Genomic DNA, 19,900 nt, shown 5'->3' on the forward strand with positions numbered 1-19,900 from the left:
GGAGGAGTTATCTTGGTTATGGCTTCAACCTTTGAAAGGTCAGTCTTAAGTTTTCCATCGCCCACGATATAACTCTCAGTTCCCTATAACAAATTTTGACTTTTGCATGTTTATTGTCAACCCTGCCGAAGTCAATCTTTTGCCAACGACTGTGAGCATCTCAATATGGGTCTTAAAGTCAGAGGACACGACCTTGTCCCTTATATCAGATGGTATGGCCCGGTCCATTAAGCGACACATGTGTTGTGCAGCGTTGCACAGTCCGAAGGGCATTACCTTAAATTGGTAATGTGGTCTCCCTTGGACTGTGAACGCGGTTTTGGGTCTACTGGCTTCGTCTAATGGAATTTGCCAGAAGGCATCTTTTAAGTCAATGGCGGATATAAAATATGTATCCCCCAATCTACTTAAAAGGCCGTCAATGTTCGGCAATGGGTACGCGTCCTTCAGTGTGACTTTGTTGAGCTCGCGAGCATCGAGACGAAGCCGCTTTTTGCCAGGTTTTACTACCAGAGTCACCCGATTGTTCCAAGCTGCATCTGTAGCCGGTTCAATCACGTCCAAAGATAACATGCGATCTATTTCTGCATACGTTAGCTTTTGAACGGCCGGTGAAACTGGGTAGTAACGCATTTTGCGAGGTTCCGCGTCCCCTGTATTGACTATATGTTTTTCTAGATGTGTCTTACCAAGTCCATACTTGCTAAAACATCTAAAATTAAGTTTGGCATTTTCCAGAATTATTCTCTGCTCTTGGGTGAGATTATGCATTTTTTGATCATCGTCTTCTGGTATTTCCAATTCATTTACAGTTGTTCCATTAAATGATATGGTTATTCCAAACTTTGTCCAAAAATCCATTCCAAGAATGAGTTCTTGTGATAACGATGGTACAACGTAAAAAGTCATTAACTCTGACTTATCATTACATTGAACAGTAGCTCGTATCTTGCCAACTATTCTCAAACCATGTCCATCCGCTGTATTTATGATGGATTCAAAATCAAAAAATCTTAATTCCAATGGTCGAGATATTATCAAAACAATTCCTTCCCAGGCATGATACCGATGTGCCACTGTCCATAAGACCTCTCATTACCTTATTACCAATAATCACGTCTAGATAGGGTCGTATATCACTGCCCCTCGACAAAGTCGAAATTGATATTTCTTTCCAATTTCCTATTCCCATATCTTGCCCTAGCCCTAATATCCTCTGTGAGGGTGGTTGAAAATCCTGAAATATTTCCCGACGTCGCCTATCATAATTGGCCAAGCGCACCTCGTAAGGAACTATTTCCTTCAACTTCGGCCGCCTATTATCTCCAATATTCAAATCTGTGATAAGCCTTACGTCATTTGGTCCAGTCCGGTTGTTCGTAACTTCTGGTAAAGTACTATCATTTCGTCGGTATGTTGATACTACTTCTCTACCAGTATGACAATCTATTGGGGCTGTTTGTCGTCGGAACATGATGGCCCCGTCTTCATCATGCTCTTTTGGCTGTTTCCCTTACATCTTCTACAGTTAGGGGTGGTTATGTTTTCGAACCCACATCTGTAACAGAAAATGGTTCGTTGATCGGATTCTCAGTCGATAGGTTAGGTTAGGTTAAAGTGGCAGCCCGATTAAGATTCAGGCTCACTTAGACTATTCAGTCCATTGTGATACCACATTAACTAAAAGTACCTATTACATATGGCACTTCTAGTTTTAACCGCTGAACCAACCAGATTGTTCCAAAAACATTAGCAGACTGCTTAAGTTAACGTTTTCCAGATCCGCCAGTAATCTGAAGCTATATGCTCTTAAAAGCATTAGCGTAGCTAGACAATTTTCCTAGGGTAAAAATTTATAGACTGAACTTATAGGTTCAATTATTGTTTTATTTCATAAAAAAGAATTCAAAATAGACATCACAATAATATATAATAAAGCAACTAAAAGTAGTTCCGCACTTTTCCCAGCAAAAACATGGGATTTGTTTTAAAGGCACAACTTTAAAAGCACTTCCAAAAATGTCCTCACAAAGAAGTTAATTATATTAACTGCACAGGAAGTTTTTTACTTCAGTTTTTCATTTTTTATGCGTAATTTTTGTTTTCTTTTTTCAAATAGTTTAACCCTGCTACTATGTTAGAAAAAACTTACAGATTTTATGTTGGGGTCATATCATGACCCACACTTAATTTTGTAAAATAAAATGAAATGTGTATCTAATTAAAAGGTTTTTTATAGTTTGGGATCATCGGAATAGGTTGTTGTTACTGGAATTTTCTGTCGTTGAGACGAACATACCGTTTATTTTGCCAGTTATGCTTTATTGGAAGTTTTTCTTTAATGAAAAAATTTACACTTTTTTAATTTACTCGCGCCTTTTGGTTGTAAAAAAGTTGTATGTAGGTGGTAATGGGAGCTACCGTGGCACAATGGTTAGCATGCCCGTTTTACAAAGGGTCATGGGTTCAACCCCAGTTTCGACCAAACACCAAAGTATTTTTTCAGCGGGTGGAATAATATATCTTCTGCTGGTGACATTTCTGAGTTTCAAAGCTTCTCTATGTGGTTTCACCGAAATGTGGAACCACGTGCAGATTTGGATTCATCGTCCCAAATAACTATAAAAACAATATTCAGTTCTTCATCAACAGAACCATAAAAAAAACTAACTTATTACATACAAACATTCACCCATTAGAAAATGTAATTTTTATACGGAAATCGCGATTTATATCAATTCAGTAAATCGTGAACAATATTAAAAGTCGTGCACCGATTGTAATGAAATAAAGCTCATTTTATTCGAAATATATTAAACTAACTATTTCTGAACCAAAACTGTGATTTTCGACCCATTTTTATTTTGTAGGAATTTTTAAAGAACAAATTTTTTTTTGTTAAAAATTTCATTTTTTTTTTAATCTTAAACGATATCTCTAAAACTACTTAGAAAATTGAAAAGCAATGTAAAGACGGCTTAAAGATAATATTCTTTGGGATTTTCTTTCGGTTTGTTTTTATTTAAAATGGTGAACCGTTTTCAAATTTTTCCAATATATGTAGTGAAGTGCCTTAATTATGAAAATAACGGTATATCTCGAAAAGTCAAACTGATGGATAAAAACCAAGTGTATATTTGGATTCAGCGACCTCAAATTACTAAAATTAGCTATAAATTTCAAATCAACACAAAAAAGTTCGTGTTTGTTCCCCTGTGTAATATATGGGGTCATTAAATGACCCCAACCTGTTATGTGTATACACCAAGAATAAAAAGCCCTACGAACATAAAATTTTAACAAATTGAATTAAGTACATTTCACCAATTCATGCACTGAGTAGTAAGATCTTTTAATTATATTCCACCACAAAGGAATGGGGTAATAATAAATTCGATTTGGGTCATCAAATGACCCCAACATAATAGCAGGGTTAAAAAAAGAGTAAGAATAAATAAAATGGTAAAAATTATTCAACTTTTGACACAAAAATGCTAAATCCATTATAGAAAAATCGATAATTTTTGAAAATATTCAAACAAGCGTTAGAATGCATTAAAAATCATAAAAAAATATAAAAATTATTATAAATTAATGTTTCTTGAAGCTCGAGGTCTTTATAAATATTTATATAATTCTAACAAAAGTTCGACCAAAAATCAAATAAAAAACGAATAAATAAAAATTATTTATTTGGGAAAATATCACACAACGATATCGATCACACCGTAAGAAGTGATGTAAATTTATTGCAACGACTGTTGAAACGGTGGACATTCGTTCTATGACAAGTTCCTATTACATTCATCGCTTCTCCGCCAATATTGCACCACTTCCGGACCCAAAAAGAACATTTTCACTTTTTTGGCCACGCTTTTTTGCAGCATTATTAAGATATTAATTTTGAAAGAATAGTTTTAATACCAATTACTATTTTTTAATTAAGATGACTAAACCAGACTAAACAATATAATAAAGGAGCTTTACAGCCTGTTTATGTATGCCGAATGAGCTCTGTGGATCGACTAAAATGGAAACAAACAGCTGAATTTATAACCAAAAAACAGCTGTTTCTATGCATTTCAGTCGATCGATTGAACTCGTTCGATATACAGAAACAGGCTGTTAGTTATTCAACTAAACCATAAGTTCAATCACAGCTCTATTTCAAAAATATCAGACTTCAAACATTGCCATTGGCAACTGCTACCACAACCCAAGTAATTCGATTGTGCATGAAAGTCTTTAGCGGAACTTTGTGCGGTTGTATATACTTGTTTAATTTTTATAAAAATGTAAAATCGTAAATAGGTTTTCAAATTCTGGGGGGCTACATTTTTTCTAGGGGGGTCTAAGCCCCTCCCCAGAGGCCTTCCTACGCTTATGCCTAAAAGTTGCTTGCGCTTTACACAAAATGAGGGACACTCACACAAGAGGTGTTTAATTCATTCTTTTTCCTCCGCATCATGACAGCTCATACAATAGTCATTATACTTCGCGCCAATAGTTTTTGCAAAATCGCCTATCAGGCAGCGACCCGTTATAGCAGATATCAGGAGTGATATCTGACGTCTCGAGAACATTAGCATGTCTAGTGTGCGGTTTAAGTTGAAATGGGACCATATTTGCTTGGTGTCGTTACAACCCCTGCAATTCTCCCATCGAACATTTGCCATCATAACAGCCTTCTCGCGCAGTATGAGCTTGCAGGTAGCTAGGGGCATACCAACAAATTCCAGTTCCCCTGGAATATGTAAGGTAGTCCCTAGCCTTGCCAACTCATCCGCTTCGCAGTTCCCCGGTACACAGAAAAAAATTTCACGAAAATTTTTCAAATTAAAATTTTAATTGAGTTTTATAAAATATTCAATTAAAAATTTAATTGATTCAACAAATATTTGAATTGAAACAAAAATCAATCACAAAAATTAATAGTATCAATTAATTTTTAAATTGGATCAATTAATTTTTTAATTGACCGTCAATTAATTTATTAATTGATAGTATAATTTCTGTGATTGAAGACATTTCAATTAAAAAATTAATTGGATCAATTAATTTCGTGATTGAATCAGAAAAAAAAATTTTGTGTGTATGTTCCTATGGCCAGGCACCCATATTAGGTGAATATTGTACTGCTCAGCCATCTCATTGAGAGATTTGCGGCAGTCGATGGCCGTTTTCGAGTTGAGGAACACAGCTATTCGAAGTTCCAGATCATTAGAATATAATCCGAACCCAACTTGTCCATCCAATTTGGAGCCATCAGTGTAGAAATCTATATATTCTTTATTCCCCGGGGTCTGTGTGCACCACGCCTCACTGTTGGGGATTAGAGTCTCAAACTTTTTGTCGAAAAGTGGGCTCGCCAAAGTGTAAAATAATGCACATCTGGCATTATTTTGAGGACCGAACTGTGACCGTAACTTTTGTCCAACCACAGCGATAGCTCGCGCAACCGCACAGCCGTTGTTGCAGCTGACTGTTTGGCCAAAATGTCTAAAGGCAATAGATGCAATATGGCATTAAGGGAATTTGTTCCTGTCTTGCTGAATGCGCTTGAAATACACAAACACGCCATACGCTGAACTTTATCTAAACAAGTCGGTTTCTGAAGTGCCGGCCACCAGACTACAACACCATATAGCATTATAGGTCTAAACACTGCCATGTATAGCCAATGCACAATTTTTGTTTTTAGTCTCCACTTTTTTCCTATTGCCTTTTTGCACAAGTACAAAGCTACAGTTGCCTTTCTCGCCCTTTCTTCGATATTAAGCTTAAAGTTCAGCTTCCTGTCCAAAATAACGCCAAGGTATTTTGCACACTCACCAAAGGGAATTTCAATACCCCCTAAGGAAATAGGCCTAACCGTGGGAGTTTTGCGATCTTTGCAGTACATGACTAATTCTGTCTTTGCAGGATTTACCGCAAGACCATTGTCTTTCGCCCATTTCTCAGTCATCCGGAGGGCCCTCTGAATAATGTCTCTGATTGTGGATGGGAATTTTCCCCTGACTGCCAGAGCCACATCATCTGCGTATGCCACCACTTTTATCCTTTCTTTTTCTAGGGAAACCAGAAGGTTATATATAGCAACATTCCAAAGAAGAGGTGATAGAACTTTTCCTTGGGGAGTGCCTCTGTTCACATACCTTTGTGTGTTTGCTTGCCCTAGTGTGGCTGAAATACGTCTCTTTATTAGAAGTTCGTCTAACAGCCTAAGTATACCTGGATCAACATTCAGTGTTGTCAGACATTATTGAACGCCCCTTCGATGTCTATAAACGCCACGATTGTGTATTCTTTGACAGATAGTGAGCTTTCAATAAAGCTGACTAGTTCATGCAATATGGTCTCAGTAAACCTGCCCTTCGAGTATGCATGCTGTCGTTTCGAGAACAAACTTGAATCGATGCTAGTTCTAAGATAAATATCTATCATCCTCTCCAGAGTCTTAAGTAGGAATGAGGATAAGCTGATTGGTCGGAAATCCTTCGCCCTCGAGTGAGAGGCTTTTCCCGCTTTAGGTATGAAAACGACTTTTGTTTCCCTCCACTTTGCTGGGATATATGATAAGTTGATACATCCTTTATATATCACCGACAACCAGGGGATAATTTTGTCAGTTACTGCTTGTAACTCCGCCAGAGTAATTCCATCAGGTCCGGGGGATTTGAATGGTCCAAAGCTATTTAGCGCCCATCTTATTCTAGTTTCCGATACAATTTCCTCGACAGGAAACGACCGCTGAGCAACTGTGGCACCGCCAGTACATGGTTCAACCGTCTTATTTCCAGGAAAATGTGTGTCCAATAGTACCTCCAGCGTCTCCTCACTGGACGTTGTCCAATTGCCCTCCGATGTTTTAATGAAACCTGGAGCGGAGTTGGTGGATGCTAGAACCTTCCGTAGTCTGGAAGCCTCGGACGTATTCTCAATACTGCTGCAGTAATCATTCCAAGAGTTATGCAGAGCCTTTCTCAGTTCTCGCTTGTATCCTCTCAGATTCTTCTTGTAAGCGTCCCAGTCCTCAGGGTGGACTTTGCCTTGTTAAAGAGCTTCCTGCAGGATTTCCTCATATTACTTAATTCCGTAGACCACCATGGTGGTCGATTTTTCCCCCTTGGCTTTCCTCTAGGGCATGCAGCTTTCAGTGAGATGTTGAAGGCCTTAGTAATTCGCTCCACTGCGTGTTCGATATCTTGCACATTTCTCATATGTGTCTCTGTTATTTCCGGTATAATCATATTGAATCATCATATTCCCTATACCTATTCCAGTCAGCTTTCCTAACATTTGGCGGAATTATGGTCTTGGAGATATGAACATCAAATTTGAAACTGATGTAGCGATGATGTGAGAAGCTGTGTTCACTTAAAACCTGCCACTCAGATATCATTTCATCCAGTTCTTGCGAGGCCAAGGTGATGTCCAAAACCTCTTGCCAGTTTTTAGTGACAAAGGTTGGGGAATCTCCCTTGTTGCAAACTACCAGATTAGTACGCAAAATAAACTCTATTAGCGACTCTCCCATTGCATTAGTATCACTACTTCCCATATACTGTGATGTGCATTCGCATCGCATCCCATAATGAGTTTCGTCTTTGTTTTCAGTGACTCCTCCACTAAGGTCTTAACGGCACATGGAGGCATCTCCCGGTCGTGTCCCATGTAGACCGAAGATACCCAATATTTGCATTTGGCTATTTCTAAACTGGCAACGACAGTGTCTGTATTGCACATTGAAGGAAGCAGAAACAAGTTGAGCTCGTTTTTAGCAATTATACAGGCGCGGTTTACATCATTACCAGTATACTGGTGTACCCGGAGTACTTAATTCACATATTTTGTTTCTATAAACATATGGTTCTTGAATAAGAACTATATCTATGTCCCCTTTCATCAGGAGAACTTTTAAGGCAGCACATGCAGCCTTACAATGATGAAGATTTATCTGGAGGATCCGTAGGACCATCGAGATTTTCAACAACCGTCACATCAGCCGCTTCAATCGAGTCATCAAGAATGTCCTCTTCAGAGATCTCGGTGACTCTCGCAATAACCATAGGTTCAACTTTGGTGAGTTCTGAGGCAATAGAAACCTCCTCTCGCATACGGTGTCTATCCATGTCTTTAACTTTGGTATCTCCCTCGACTTCGCAAGAGTATCCGCTTACTTCTGATTCAGACAGAGGCATGTCCATTTCTGAATCCTTTAGCTGATCGTTTTTATATGCCTTCATTTGGTTATAATTAAAGCCATAACATACACGGCCCTGGGACTTTGCTAGATGTGGCAAAGACTGAGTGTTCAATATAAACACTGCATGCCGTCTTGGTCCATCTACTTCATCCAAACGGCCAACCTTCCAATCAGCTGTTGGAAGATCTGGATTGCATCGTTTCAGTCTATTTAAAATAGATTCAGGGTCAGATGGGTTTGCAGGTATCCACGCATGTGCTCTAGGTCTAGCCGGTATGTCTTTCTTCTCGACTAACCCTAGAGCAGCTCCTTCCCAAACTTCACCAATTAGTATCACAGCAGATTTAAAACATTCTATAGACCTCTGGTCCTCAAATGCGACTAGCTTAAATCGTCCTTGATACCAACCAGCCTCTTGGTGTCGAGGATCTGGACCGGGAAACTTTTCCAGCATCTGTGAGTAGACGACAGACAGAGCATTCTCAATTTCCCCCCATTTTTGCTTTGGGACCATACCGTCCAATGTTCCTTTATTAATGATAGCCATCACAAGGCTGTCTTTAGCAACTGAGGCAAACGATCTTTGATCCCTTTTGGAGGATGGCAGCTCATCCGGTGATCGTTCCCTTTTTCCAGCCTCAAGAATTCCTTGAACCCATTTTAAGGAATCGCTTTGTTTAGCCGACAGCGTGCTTGGGTCGACTGATCCTAACTTCTTTAGGGTAAACAAAGCATTTCTGCGTTCCTTGAATCTCTTTCGTGAGGGATTGCCTCCTTTTGATGTCGTTACCTTAGAAAAAGTAGTCGTTACCTTAGAAAAAGTGTCGCCACCTGTCGACCCGTCTACAGGTCGACTAATTGGGCCTAACTCTTGGTCATTGCCCAAATTTATAACTCCAGTCGATACCCGTCCACTGGGCCATGAAGTTAGCAACCCAGTGGATGACGTTGAATTTCGCTGCATGGTGACTTAATATCCCACCACACTTGAAATTCTTAGTAGGTACCTATTACGATGAGTTTATCCGCTTTTAAAAAACACGTCCGTTCCGTTCGACGGTTGAATAATAAATCTCGCAGTTCGATGAAAGTGTGGCCTGGAACTTTGCAATTCCAGCATATTAATTGTTTACTCTGAACGGTGTTCAACTTGAGTGCTTCCAATTGATATTCTGGAGAAGCTAAAGGGTGATACGGTCAAAATTTGGTCAATATAAACTTGACGTATTTCTTTCAATTTTGCATTTAAAAAACCTGAACACCCCTCATTTTGAAGGTGTGTGTGTGTGTAGAATATTGCTCCTATTTTGATTTTGGAATTCACTCTTCAGTTGTCAAAATGCCGTCCAAGCAAGACGAGCAGCGTATCAAAATCTTGCTCGCGCATCGCGAAAATCCGAGCTACTCGCACGCAAAGCTGGCAAAATCGCTAAAAGTTGCCAAATCAACCGTTACAAAAGTAATTAAAGTGTTTGGAGAACGTTTGTCGACAGCCAGGAAGTCTGGATCGGGGGGAAATCGAAAACCGGAAGCCGCTGAGGCGACAAAGAGAGTTGCCGGTAGTTTCAAGCGAAACCCTAACCTCTCTCTCCGAGATGCCGCAAATAAGCTGAGTGTATCGTCTACAACCGTGCATCGAGCCAAAAAACGAGCCGGACTATCGACTTACAAGAAGGTAGTGACTCCAAATCGCGATGATAAATAAAATACGACGGCCAAATCGCGATCCCGGAGGCCGTACACGACGATGCTGACGAAGTTTGACTGCGTGGTAATGGACGACGAAACCTACGTCAAAGCCGACTACAAGTAGCTTCCGGGACAGGAGTTTTATACGGCAAAAGGAAGGGGAAAGGTAGCAGATATTTTCAAGCACATAAAACTGTCAAAGATCGCAAAGAAATATCTGGTTTGGCAAGCCATCTGTACCTGTGGCTTGAAAAGCAGCATTTTCATAGCTTCCGGGACTGTCAACCAAGAAATTTACGTGAAAGAGTGTTTGAATAAACGTCTGCTGCCTTTCCTGAAGAAACACGGTTGTTCCGTACTGTTTTGGCATCTTGTCATTACGGTAAAAAGGCCATGGAGTGGTACGCCGCCAACAACGTGCAGGTGGTTCCCAAGGACAAGAACCCTCCCAACACGCCAGAGCTCCGCCCAATTGAGAAATACTGGGCCATTGTCAAGCGGAACCTAAAGAAGACCAAAAAAACTGCTAAGGACGAGCAGCAGTTCAAGGCAAACTGGGTTTCTGCGGCGAAGAAGGTGGACAAGGTGGCTGTACAAAATCTGATGGCAGGTGTCAAGCGTGAGGCCCGGCAATTCGGATTTGGAAAAGCGAAAGCCTAACTGAATATTTTTCATGAATTTTATACTAATTGAACTTGAAAAAGGAATTTAATTTGATTTTTTAAATAAACGATTTCGCCGATTTACACGCGTTTTCCCTTGACCAAATTTTGACCGTATCACCCTTTACGCAGACAGATTGATCATATGACCATTCATTTGAATGATCAAGTTCGTTAACCCTGCGGAGTTGCTGAGGTGGACGATACGAGGTGCGTTTAGCAAGGTTTCTCTCGGCACGTCTACATTCCTCCAATAGATGGGCTATATTCATAATTCGCACAGGGAATATGAGTTGGGATAATCCATCTTTTAAATTGTCTTTGACAATTCGAACCAACTCATATTCCGGTATAGCCGTCCTCATTTGGTTGTTCAATGTGGCTATCTCCTGGATGTAAGTATCAGCGGTTTCATTATAGGATTGTCTCCTTTCCATTATCTTTCGCTGGATTTCAAAATCACTCTCAAAATTTTGGAACTTTCTCTTAAGGCTATATTTTAAATAATCCCATTCACAATAGGGGTTCTGTCGTCGGAAATTCCATAACCATTCATACGCTTGGCCAGATAGTAGATGGTGGAATCCTTTCATCAGTGTTGGCAGTTTATGTCTTCCCTGATCGTCTCAACTCTGAAAATGAAATCTTCCACACATACTGACTTATTTTGCCCACCAAACTGAATTCCCCACTTCTCCAAATTCCACTGTTCTTGTTGCCGTGGGAAATAGTCCACAGCCGGCGAGCTCGAGCCGCAGCGAAATGAAAAATAGTGCCACCGCTTTCACAACAAAACCAGTCCCTTAAAGTAGTCTTGATGGATAGTTTTTCTTACTCCCAAAAAGTGAACACACCAGTAAAGAAAATGTAGGTTTAGTTTAGAAAATTTCAACTAAAATAGTTTTCTAATTGCAACATGTTACAAATAAGTTTATACACTCATAGAAAAAAGTCTGTTGTTAATAGCAAACGCTGCTGTTTTAGCAGTTTTTTTTTGCTAAAACAGCAAACAATCTGTATTTTGGAACAGCAGACATACTGCAGAAAAGTCAGTAGTTTACTGAAATTTTCTGCTGATCCGAATACAATTTTAAAATATAGAATCCCTGGAACTCGGGATTTTTCTAGATTTATTTCTTCGAGATCCCCAAATTTTCGGGATTTTTTAAATAGTTTAAGTATTTGAATTAGTTTTTCGGGATGCGAAAAATCCCGGGATTCAAAATGAAAAATCACGGGATTTCGGGACGGGTATTATGTAATAACATTTGTGAACAAGTAATTTACATTTTAGTTAATAAAATGGACCCTGGGATTTGTATACGCTTCTTTGAATATGTGGCTAACATAAATATTTATCCCGAACCACAAACCTAACATGTCAATGTTTTCGGTAATTTTATTTCCCGTGCAAAAACTCAACTTGATGAAGATCTTCTAAAAGGTCTCTATATTTCTGTAAAGTTTTTTCCAATAAGAGCTGGTATTTTCGTATTTGAAGAAAAATTGAATGTTTTGAGATAAATGTTTGGATGTTTATTTCATAATAAAGCGAAAAGTATGCAGTTGATAATGAAAAGCATTTTCAACCAAATATATTCATGTGAATTCTATCGTTGAGGCTGTGATTCGACGCTAGGGATCTATAGTACAAATCAATAATCGATTTTTCGACTTTTCGATTATTGACTTTTAATCAAAAATCGATTTTCGATTATTTTTACCATTCAAAATTCGAATATTCGATTTTTCGTAATCGAATTTCATAGAAATAATGATTATACAAAATATTCGATTTTATGAAATCTATTTTGTTTTTGCGAGTTGGAGAGAAATGCAAAAATTAGTGTTCTAGTCAAACATGTTAATTTTTTTTTTTAATTTGTTTAATATATTTTTAAAATTTTAAGTATAAAATGTTTAACATGTACGAATCATTTATCATTATTTCACAAAATAAATTCAAGGAAATTGAAAACACAAAGGATTCATTTAAACCAATTTGATATTTAACTTAATCAAATCAATACTTTTATTCTTATTGGTAATAGAATTCTATAAATAAAAATGAAGAAATATCTCGGTATTTTTCAATTAAATTGAAACCAATGAATATGAAAACAGAAAACACTAAAATCGAGTTTTAATAGTCAAAATTAAAAATTAGATGAAAATCTAAAATCGATTTTGCGATTATTTTTAGGTTAATAATCGATTTCGATTTTTTTAAATTTTCATGCCAAAATTCGAATAATCGATTAATCGATTTTCGATTTATAGATCCCTATTCGACGCAGGGTTGATAGCATTCTTTCACATGGTCCGACAGGAAGGTTTTAAAGTAGTAATGTCTTGGTGGCTTATTATGATTGTCCGGTTTGAAACGTTTCCTGCAAAAGAGCAACGGCTTGGTTGCTTGTGTGACACGTAACTGTTAAAAGTAAGCGTTGTCCAGTTCAACCAGCTCCAACCATAAAACAAGTTCATTGGCGAAAAAAATTAAGTAACTCTGCAAGGCCACTAACCAAACTAAACAGTCGTACTTGAGAATAGAGGATCCTCAGATAAAACAATTTTGCATTTTGACATATACGCCGAAGTGGAAATGAGCCTCATTTGTCAAGATGATTTTCCAACGAAAATCCAGATTTTGTGACAGCAAAAATTACTTGTACCTCCTCCATATGTTATTGAATCGCGAATACAAAGGGAGGAGCTCAGCTATGATTCCAATAAAATCAAAAAAAAAAAAATCTGCCAATTTCTAACTACTTTGCTTTTGGTTTTACTTTGATAGCATCCCAATAAACACAAACTTTTGAAAAATGTACAATTTCAAAATTTTTTCAAACCTTTTTTCAATGGATTATGGCTTATTCAAGTTGAGAAATTGTTGAAAAAATCGCGTTCTCAACAAAACACAGACATTAGCCTCAACAGTAAAATTAAACACATTAGCAATAATTTCTCAATTGTTATCCTCAAATTGAAATGCATCGCTACTCAATAATTTCTCAAACAATTTTCGATCCGAGTCAAATTAAAAATTAACATTCATTTCATTTCATTTTATTGAGTACCTACACAACAAGATTAAAATCTTATAATTACAGTGCAGGATTATAAATGTTAAAACATCTCCGATTTATAATAAGTATATACAATAATTAAATTTAAAGATAAAAAGAAAATAAATTAAAATTAAAATAAATAAAAATTGTATTAATAATAATAGAAAAAAATATATATATTGCATTGTATTATTGATGATTGAAATTGAAATTGTGATACTATATTATATCTATAAGCAAATTTTTAATGATAAATATTCTAATTTTGAAATAAATTTTGAATACTCTTCTTAAAAGATGATGCGTTGCTGATGCATTGTATATCAGGTGGTAGAGTGTTCCAGAGACGTATTGTGCCAATAAAGAACTGCCATTCGGATACAAGACTTGTCCTTATAAAGGGTATTATATTCCTATTTCTATCAGATCTGGTAAACCGAATTTTATCATAGAGATAGCTGGGTTTCCGTTTGTAAATCAATTTATGTAGAAATACTAAAGACTTGACATTAAGCAGGGTATTAAAACTAAAGCCAAAGAGGGAGTTTGTAACATGCGAAACATGATCGGTCCTGCGTAACCCATACACAAAACGAACTATACTATTGAATGCCACGTTAAGTCTATTTTTGCTCACGGAGTCACAATTCGCGAAGAGTTCAGATTCGTAAATTAAACCCGGTAACAAAAGACTTTTCGCCAGGAAAAGTCGAATATAGACTGGCGTGTAGGAATGAGTAACCCATAAAGCACGTAGTTTTGCATATGTTTGTCCAACGGCTGTGTTTACATGACTTGACCAACTCAATGTGCTATTGAATACTACTCCAAGATTCTTAGCACTAGTGACTACATCGATTTTTTGACTATTCATCATAATGTCAGCATTGGACAAAGAGAACCTTCTATCCTTGTGTATAATCAAACATTTAGACTTTTGTGGATTTAGTAGCAGACCATTTGCTGTTGCCCATCGAAACACACGATCAAGGTCGTGGTTAAGATTGCCCAAACACTCACTAGTATCACCTACCGGACTACTTAAAAAGATTTGTATGTCGTCTGCATACATAAGTATCTGACTATGGACTATTTCTAGAGGGAGGTCATTTGCGTACATGCAAAATAATAGAGGTCCAATTATAGAACCCTGTGGAACCCCTTTCGTAACTGGTAATGGCAATGCAAAAGTATCTCTGGTGTAAACCGTCTGTAACCGATTGTTAAGATAGGAAGTTATGACAGAGGTAGCAGTAGGTGAGAAATTGAAAAATCTTTGAAGTTTTAGACATAACATTTTGTGATCAATAGTATCGAAAGACTTTGAGTGATCTAAGAGTACAAGAAAACTAACATGGTTCTCATCAATATTTCTCCTAATTGACTCCGATACTTCGATCAGTGCACTCACACAACTATGATCTCTGCGGAAACCAGCCTTTCAGATAACAAGTTACCTCGAAGAAGATAATCATATATCTGCTTATGTAAAATCTTTTCGAACACTTTAGAAACATAACACAAAATAGCAATGGGTCGTGACTCTGAATTAGATTTCGGTATCGGAATAATCTTTGCATGCTTCCATATCGTGGGATAAGTACTGGAGGTCAGAATTGTGTTAAATAAGTAGGTGAAAAGAGGTATAAGTTGAGGGAGCAGTATTCGTATAAACCTGGGGTCCATTCCATCCAGGCCAATAGCATTCGACTTAACCATGAAAAAAACTCTCTATGACCTCATCTTGGGTAACGCACCTGAACTCGAAATCGTTCCTCTCAGATAAGTTTCCTCCTATAGCGTCATAGAAGGATGTGTCCGTCGGAGGGGCAGGGATATTAGTAAACATCTCGTTCAAGTCATTTGGATCACCTTAATAACCGCCCGATGACCTAGACTTCCCAACGCGAATATCATGTATAATTCTCCATTTTTCCCTGGAATCTACAGCAGAATTGAAAAGCATATAGTAATATTCAGTCTTCGCCGCATTAATATTTCTGTTCGCTATTCTCCGCGCCGATCGATACTCCTCTAGAAGATGTGGTAATCTAAAGCGCTTCCATCGTGAGTATGCAATATCCCTTTCCCTAATATCAGTCTTAATCGTGTCGTTAAACCATGGTTTAGTACCTGATTTCACTTTGATCCTCTTAATAGGCACAGTTGCGTTATATAGATCACGTATAGCATTTCGCAAAAAATCGAATTGCTGGTCAACAGATATGAGTCCATACATGTCATGCCAATCTAATTCAAATTGCAGTCCAATATAATTCAAATTTCGAAAATCACGGTATTCGATCTGATCCTTCTGTAATTCAAGAATATAAGACAGGAATATAAGGTCGTGTTTCGAGAAACAAGGAGCCGAAATCTGGTCGTATAGGAGGACGTCAGACAAATTATTTACAAAGAACAAGTCCAGAAGAGTATTAGAAGAGGAAGAAAAATGTGTCGGATTCGTATTATTAGGTGTATATAACCCAATAGCCAACATATTATCTGTTAATGTGGAATTGACGAGAATATTCGAATTAAAATCACCGGTAATAATTACGTTTTCATACCCCAATGTAATGGATCCTAATTTAATCTGAAACTGATCCATACTTATCGTATTATTGGGTCGATAACAACATCCAACTAAAATCTTCCTTGAAGTAGACACAAGTTCAACAAATACATACTCTATTCTCTAATCGCGGCCCCTCCTCCCTATCATATCTGACCACGGAATATCCCCTTAAATTTATCAATCCATTGGGAATGGATGAGCTTAATCATGTCTCTGAGACGCATATAATGTCAGTACCCGTATCCTCAAATTGTGCATTGTGCAAATACTTTTGAACCAAAATTTGTATAAATGATATCCCCAATTCTAATTGAAAGTCAAAGACAAAATTCTATGAATTTTGTATAATTTATTCATTTTCGTCAAAATAAAATATATAATAATACACTACGCTACATAATACACTACAATACTAATTGAAAAATAAATTTCGTATTAAACATATCACCAAATAAGAACAAAACAACAAAACTTTAAATATCTTAAACATTATTTGTAAACACTTTTGCATAGATAATTGGATTTCCTTCCTGTTGGTGTCATAAAACTGCATAAAAATTAATTAATATGCGTGCAATTTGAAATTAGGAACGTGCTGGACCACGTGTTAGAATAGATTTCCAGCAGAAAGAATTCACAAAATATCCATTTTAAACTGATAATAGGATGTAAATTAAACTGACGATGTGATGCACATTTTCATCCAGAAGTTAATGATATGGAATAATATCAAGTTTTTAACAATTTTAATTGGTTGCACTTTGAAATGTTTCTGGAAACTTTTTATTGTCGATAAGCCACTCATTTCTCATCTTAATGTTTGCAAGAATGTAGCATCCAAAGATTTTAGTTTTCTGCAAACATTAGTGACTTCTCTAAAATGTTGATTTAATTTTTCATATTGGCTTAATTGTCCAACATTTTTTCATGGGTCAGATTTTTAATTTATTTTCACTTACCTATTATTATAAACAATTTGAAGTAAATTCAGTTATTTGTCTAAAATGTTCCAATTTTTTATTTCTTCTAATTGACCATGAACTTCGTTGCACCAAGAAGTATTAAAAACCACATGGTTTTTTCTTTGCATTTTAGGGTAGTGTTTTGTCAAAGTTTCCTCATATTATCTTCAACATCTTTTCAAAGATTTCGTCAACATTTTGGTAAATTGGAAGTAATTCGCAAACAATTTGAAGATAAGCTGTTTCAAGTCAAATTGAATTTATGTTGAAAATTACATTTACCCTCAAACTGAAAAGTTGTTGCATTTGAAAACGCTCATCCTGTGTTTATTGGGATGTTTACTTAGCGTTCGAGAACCCAATAATTTTTGATATTTTTGATTTTTTACAAGAAGTCGATCGATTACGCCAAAAGAGAGCGTGGGACTACATTTGACAGTTATCAGATTGAGAAATCGCAAGTTTTTGCTAGCAAGTTTGATAAAAACAAGACACAAGTAAAATGTACATGTTCCGCAAATCTACTGGAAGCTAAAAAACTGAATACGTTTAATGTTTTAGAATTTCAAATTTTGAATATACACATAGTTACTGGATTGTATTCGCGTACTTTTCAGCAATTTTAAGCAAAGAGAGTAAAATGCCCTTTTACTCTCTTGCTAATTTTTACAGGATAATTATTACTAGAAAAGTACGCGAACAGACCTGTTGTTGGTGAAGTCGACGCATTAGTTTTGACAAATGTTAACGTCGATATGTCAAACGCCAACGCCGTCAAAGCATCACTTTTAAACGAATTTAACACGAGACAAGCCGGGAAAATGGAAAAATCGGTTAAAGTTATTTTGTGTTGTTTTGGAATATATTTTCCAAAATTTATTTTATTATATTTGGTAAGTATTGTATTTGTCAGTTAAGAAATTTGCCATTCCTTTTGTAGTACTTTTGTTTTTAATAATTTTTAGATTGGAAAATTACTATTATACATTGATATATGGGAACAACCGTCGTGCAATGGTTCATGCCCGCTTGCATACAAACGGTTATGGATTCAATCCCAGTTTCGACCAAACACCATAAAGTTTTGCAACAGTGGATTGGTGGATTACTCCCTCTGTAATGCTGGTGACATTTCTGGGTGTTTCAAAGCTACTCTAAAATTTTCATCGCAATGGGAAATGATGTTCAGGCTCAGCTATAAAAAGGTGATTCCTTGTCTTTGAGCTAAACATGGAAACGCGCAACACTCAGTGACAATGGAGTAAATAGTCAAAGTGAGCCTTAAATAACAGGCTGCCACTAAGGTAGCCTAAACTGTACCCGAACGTATCACAATAGCCAAAGTTCACCTTAAATGTGAGTATTAAAACTAGGATAGCAGTACAACCTTGATATTTTAGCGAAATAATACGACATTAAGAGAATAATGTATGCTTTTATTATCTATCAATTTGATTTTTTGTTACAAGTACCTATTTTATTGGTCAACTTTGATAACTTCGTTCACTGCAATTCCTATACATAAAATATAGTTTACAAAATAAAATTTTTGTCATGTACATTTGATTAAATATTAAATAGCTTCTGAGCGCGCGGCTGTGTTTTGTATTGCTCCATAACATATTGTCATCTGATCGTCGGCGTGTGCTTGTAGTGTGTTGAACAGCAAAAGAAATCCGTGTTTTTTAATATTTATTAAAAATAAACATTTTGGCCAGAAAATTTACGATACAAAAATCTGATAGAACAGAAATAAACAAAAACAGCTGTTCGCGTCACTCATAATAGTGGCATTAAAAAGTGCTGGCAAGTATATTATTAAACTAAATCATACAGTGTATGTTCATGCGCGGGTCGCTTTCTTTTTTTTTGTGCGTTTATATATACGAAACAAATACAAATACAAAAAGAAAACAACGGCCTTTAATAAATAAAAATAAATAAAAAGAAAACAAGTGCAAAGTGTGGAAAAAAATATAATAATTCATAAGATGTGGAGGGTGATCATCTCCTCCCTCCTCTTCCTCCACCACCACCTAATATAAGAACAAGTATATACAGCAGTAAGTTCGGCTGGGCCTAATCTTAAATACCCACCACCATGAATCAAATATAATAGTTTACTTTGAAAACTCTTCGTCGTAGCGGGTTTCTTGATATAGAATTTTAGGTGGGGTTTCTTGATATAGAATTTTAGGGGGTTTGATGACAAATTTTATCCCAAGCAAATCAGTTCAACCAGATTCTACCTATGAAGACTAGATCAGATTCTGGATTTATGAGAACCAATTTTGTTTGAGTTTTAGAGAAATCATAAACATATCGTGTATATGATGAAATAATGCCTTGATTTGCAATCTTAAATCTGTAGATTTTTCCGCCATTATTTAAATGAATACGATGAGTAAAATCTGGAAATTTTACTTTACCCTGAAAGAAGTGTTTTCTTTTCTGAGGAACGAAATTTTAGACAAGCATAGTTTTCTTTTGACACAATTTTAGAGACAATCGTTGAATCGCTTAGCAAAAATTTGGATTAGTTCGCTCTAAACGAAAATACTTCATACGAAAGGGAAATATAGTTTGTCCGGATTTCATTTCAATTTCATTCCGGAGGAAAATATTTTTTTCATTGGGTGTACCCTCAAGAAGTTAAATCGGTCTATATGGATGCCTTACCAAACAGACCGGTAAAAATAAATGAGATACAGATTTTTGAGGGTCTAAAATAC

At 36.6% G+C, this 19,900-nt stretch overlaps 2 protein-coding genes across 3 annotated transcripts in view; one reads left to right on the forward strand and one right to left on the reverse strand.

Annotated features, from left to right (window-relative positions):
• The window catches only part of LOC142241915 (ATPase ASNA1 homolog), a 120,509-nt gene that overhangs the window by 16,803 nt on the left and 83,806 nt on the right, over positions 1 to 19,900 (forward strand). The window lies entirely within an intron of this gene.
• On the reverse strand, positions 12,842 to 14,700 carry LOC142239806 (uncharacterized). Its single transcript, XM_075311571.1, has 2 exons — positions 14,216 to 14,700; positions 12,842 to 12,947 (listed from the first exon to the last, which is right to left on the reverse strand). The coding sequence occupies exons 1-2, from the start codon at positions 14,698 to 14,700 to the stop codon at positions 12,842 to 12,844; spliced, it is 591 nt and encodes a 196-aa protein (XP_075167686.1).

Source organism: Haematobia irritans, chromosome 5, assembly GCF_050003625.1.
Source record: "Haematobia irritans isolate KBUSLIRL chromosome 5, ASM5000362v1, whole genome shotgun sequence".
Taxonomy (NCBI): Eukaryota; Metazoa; Arthropoda; class Insecta; order Diptera; family Muscidae; genus Haematobia; species Haematobia irritans.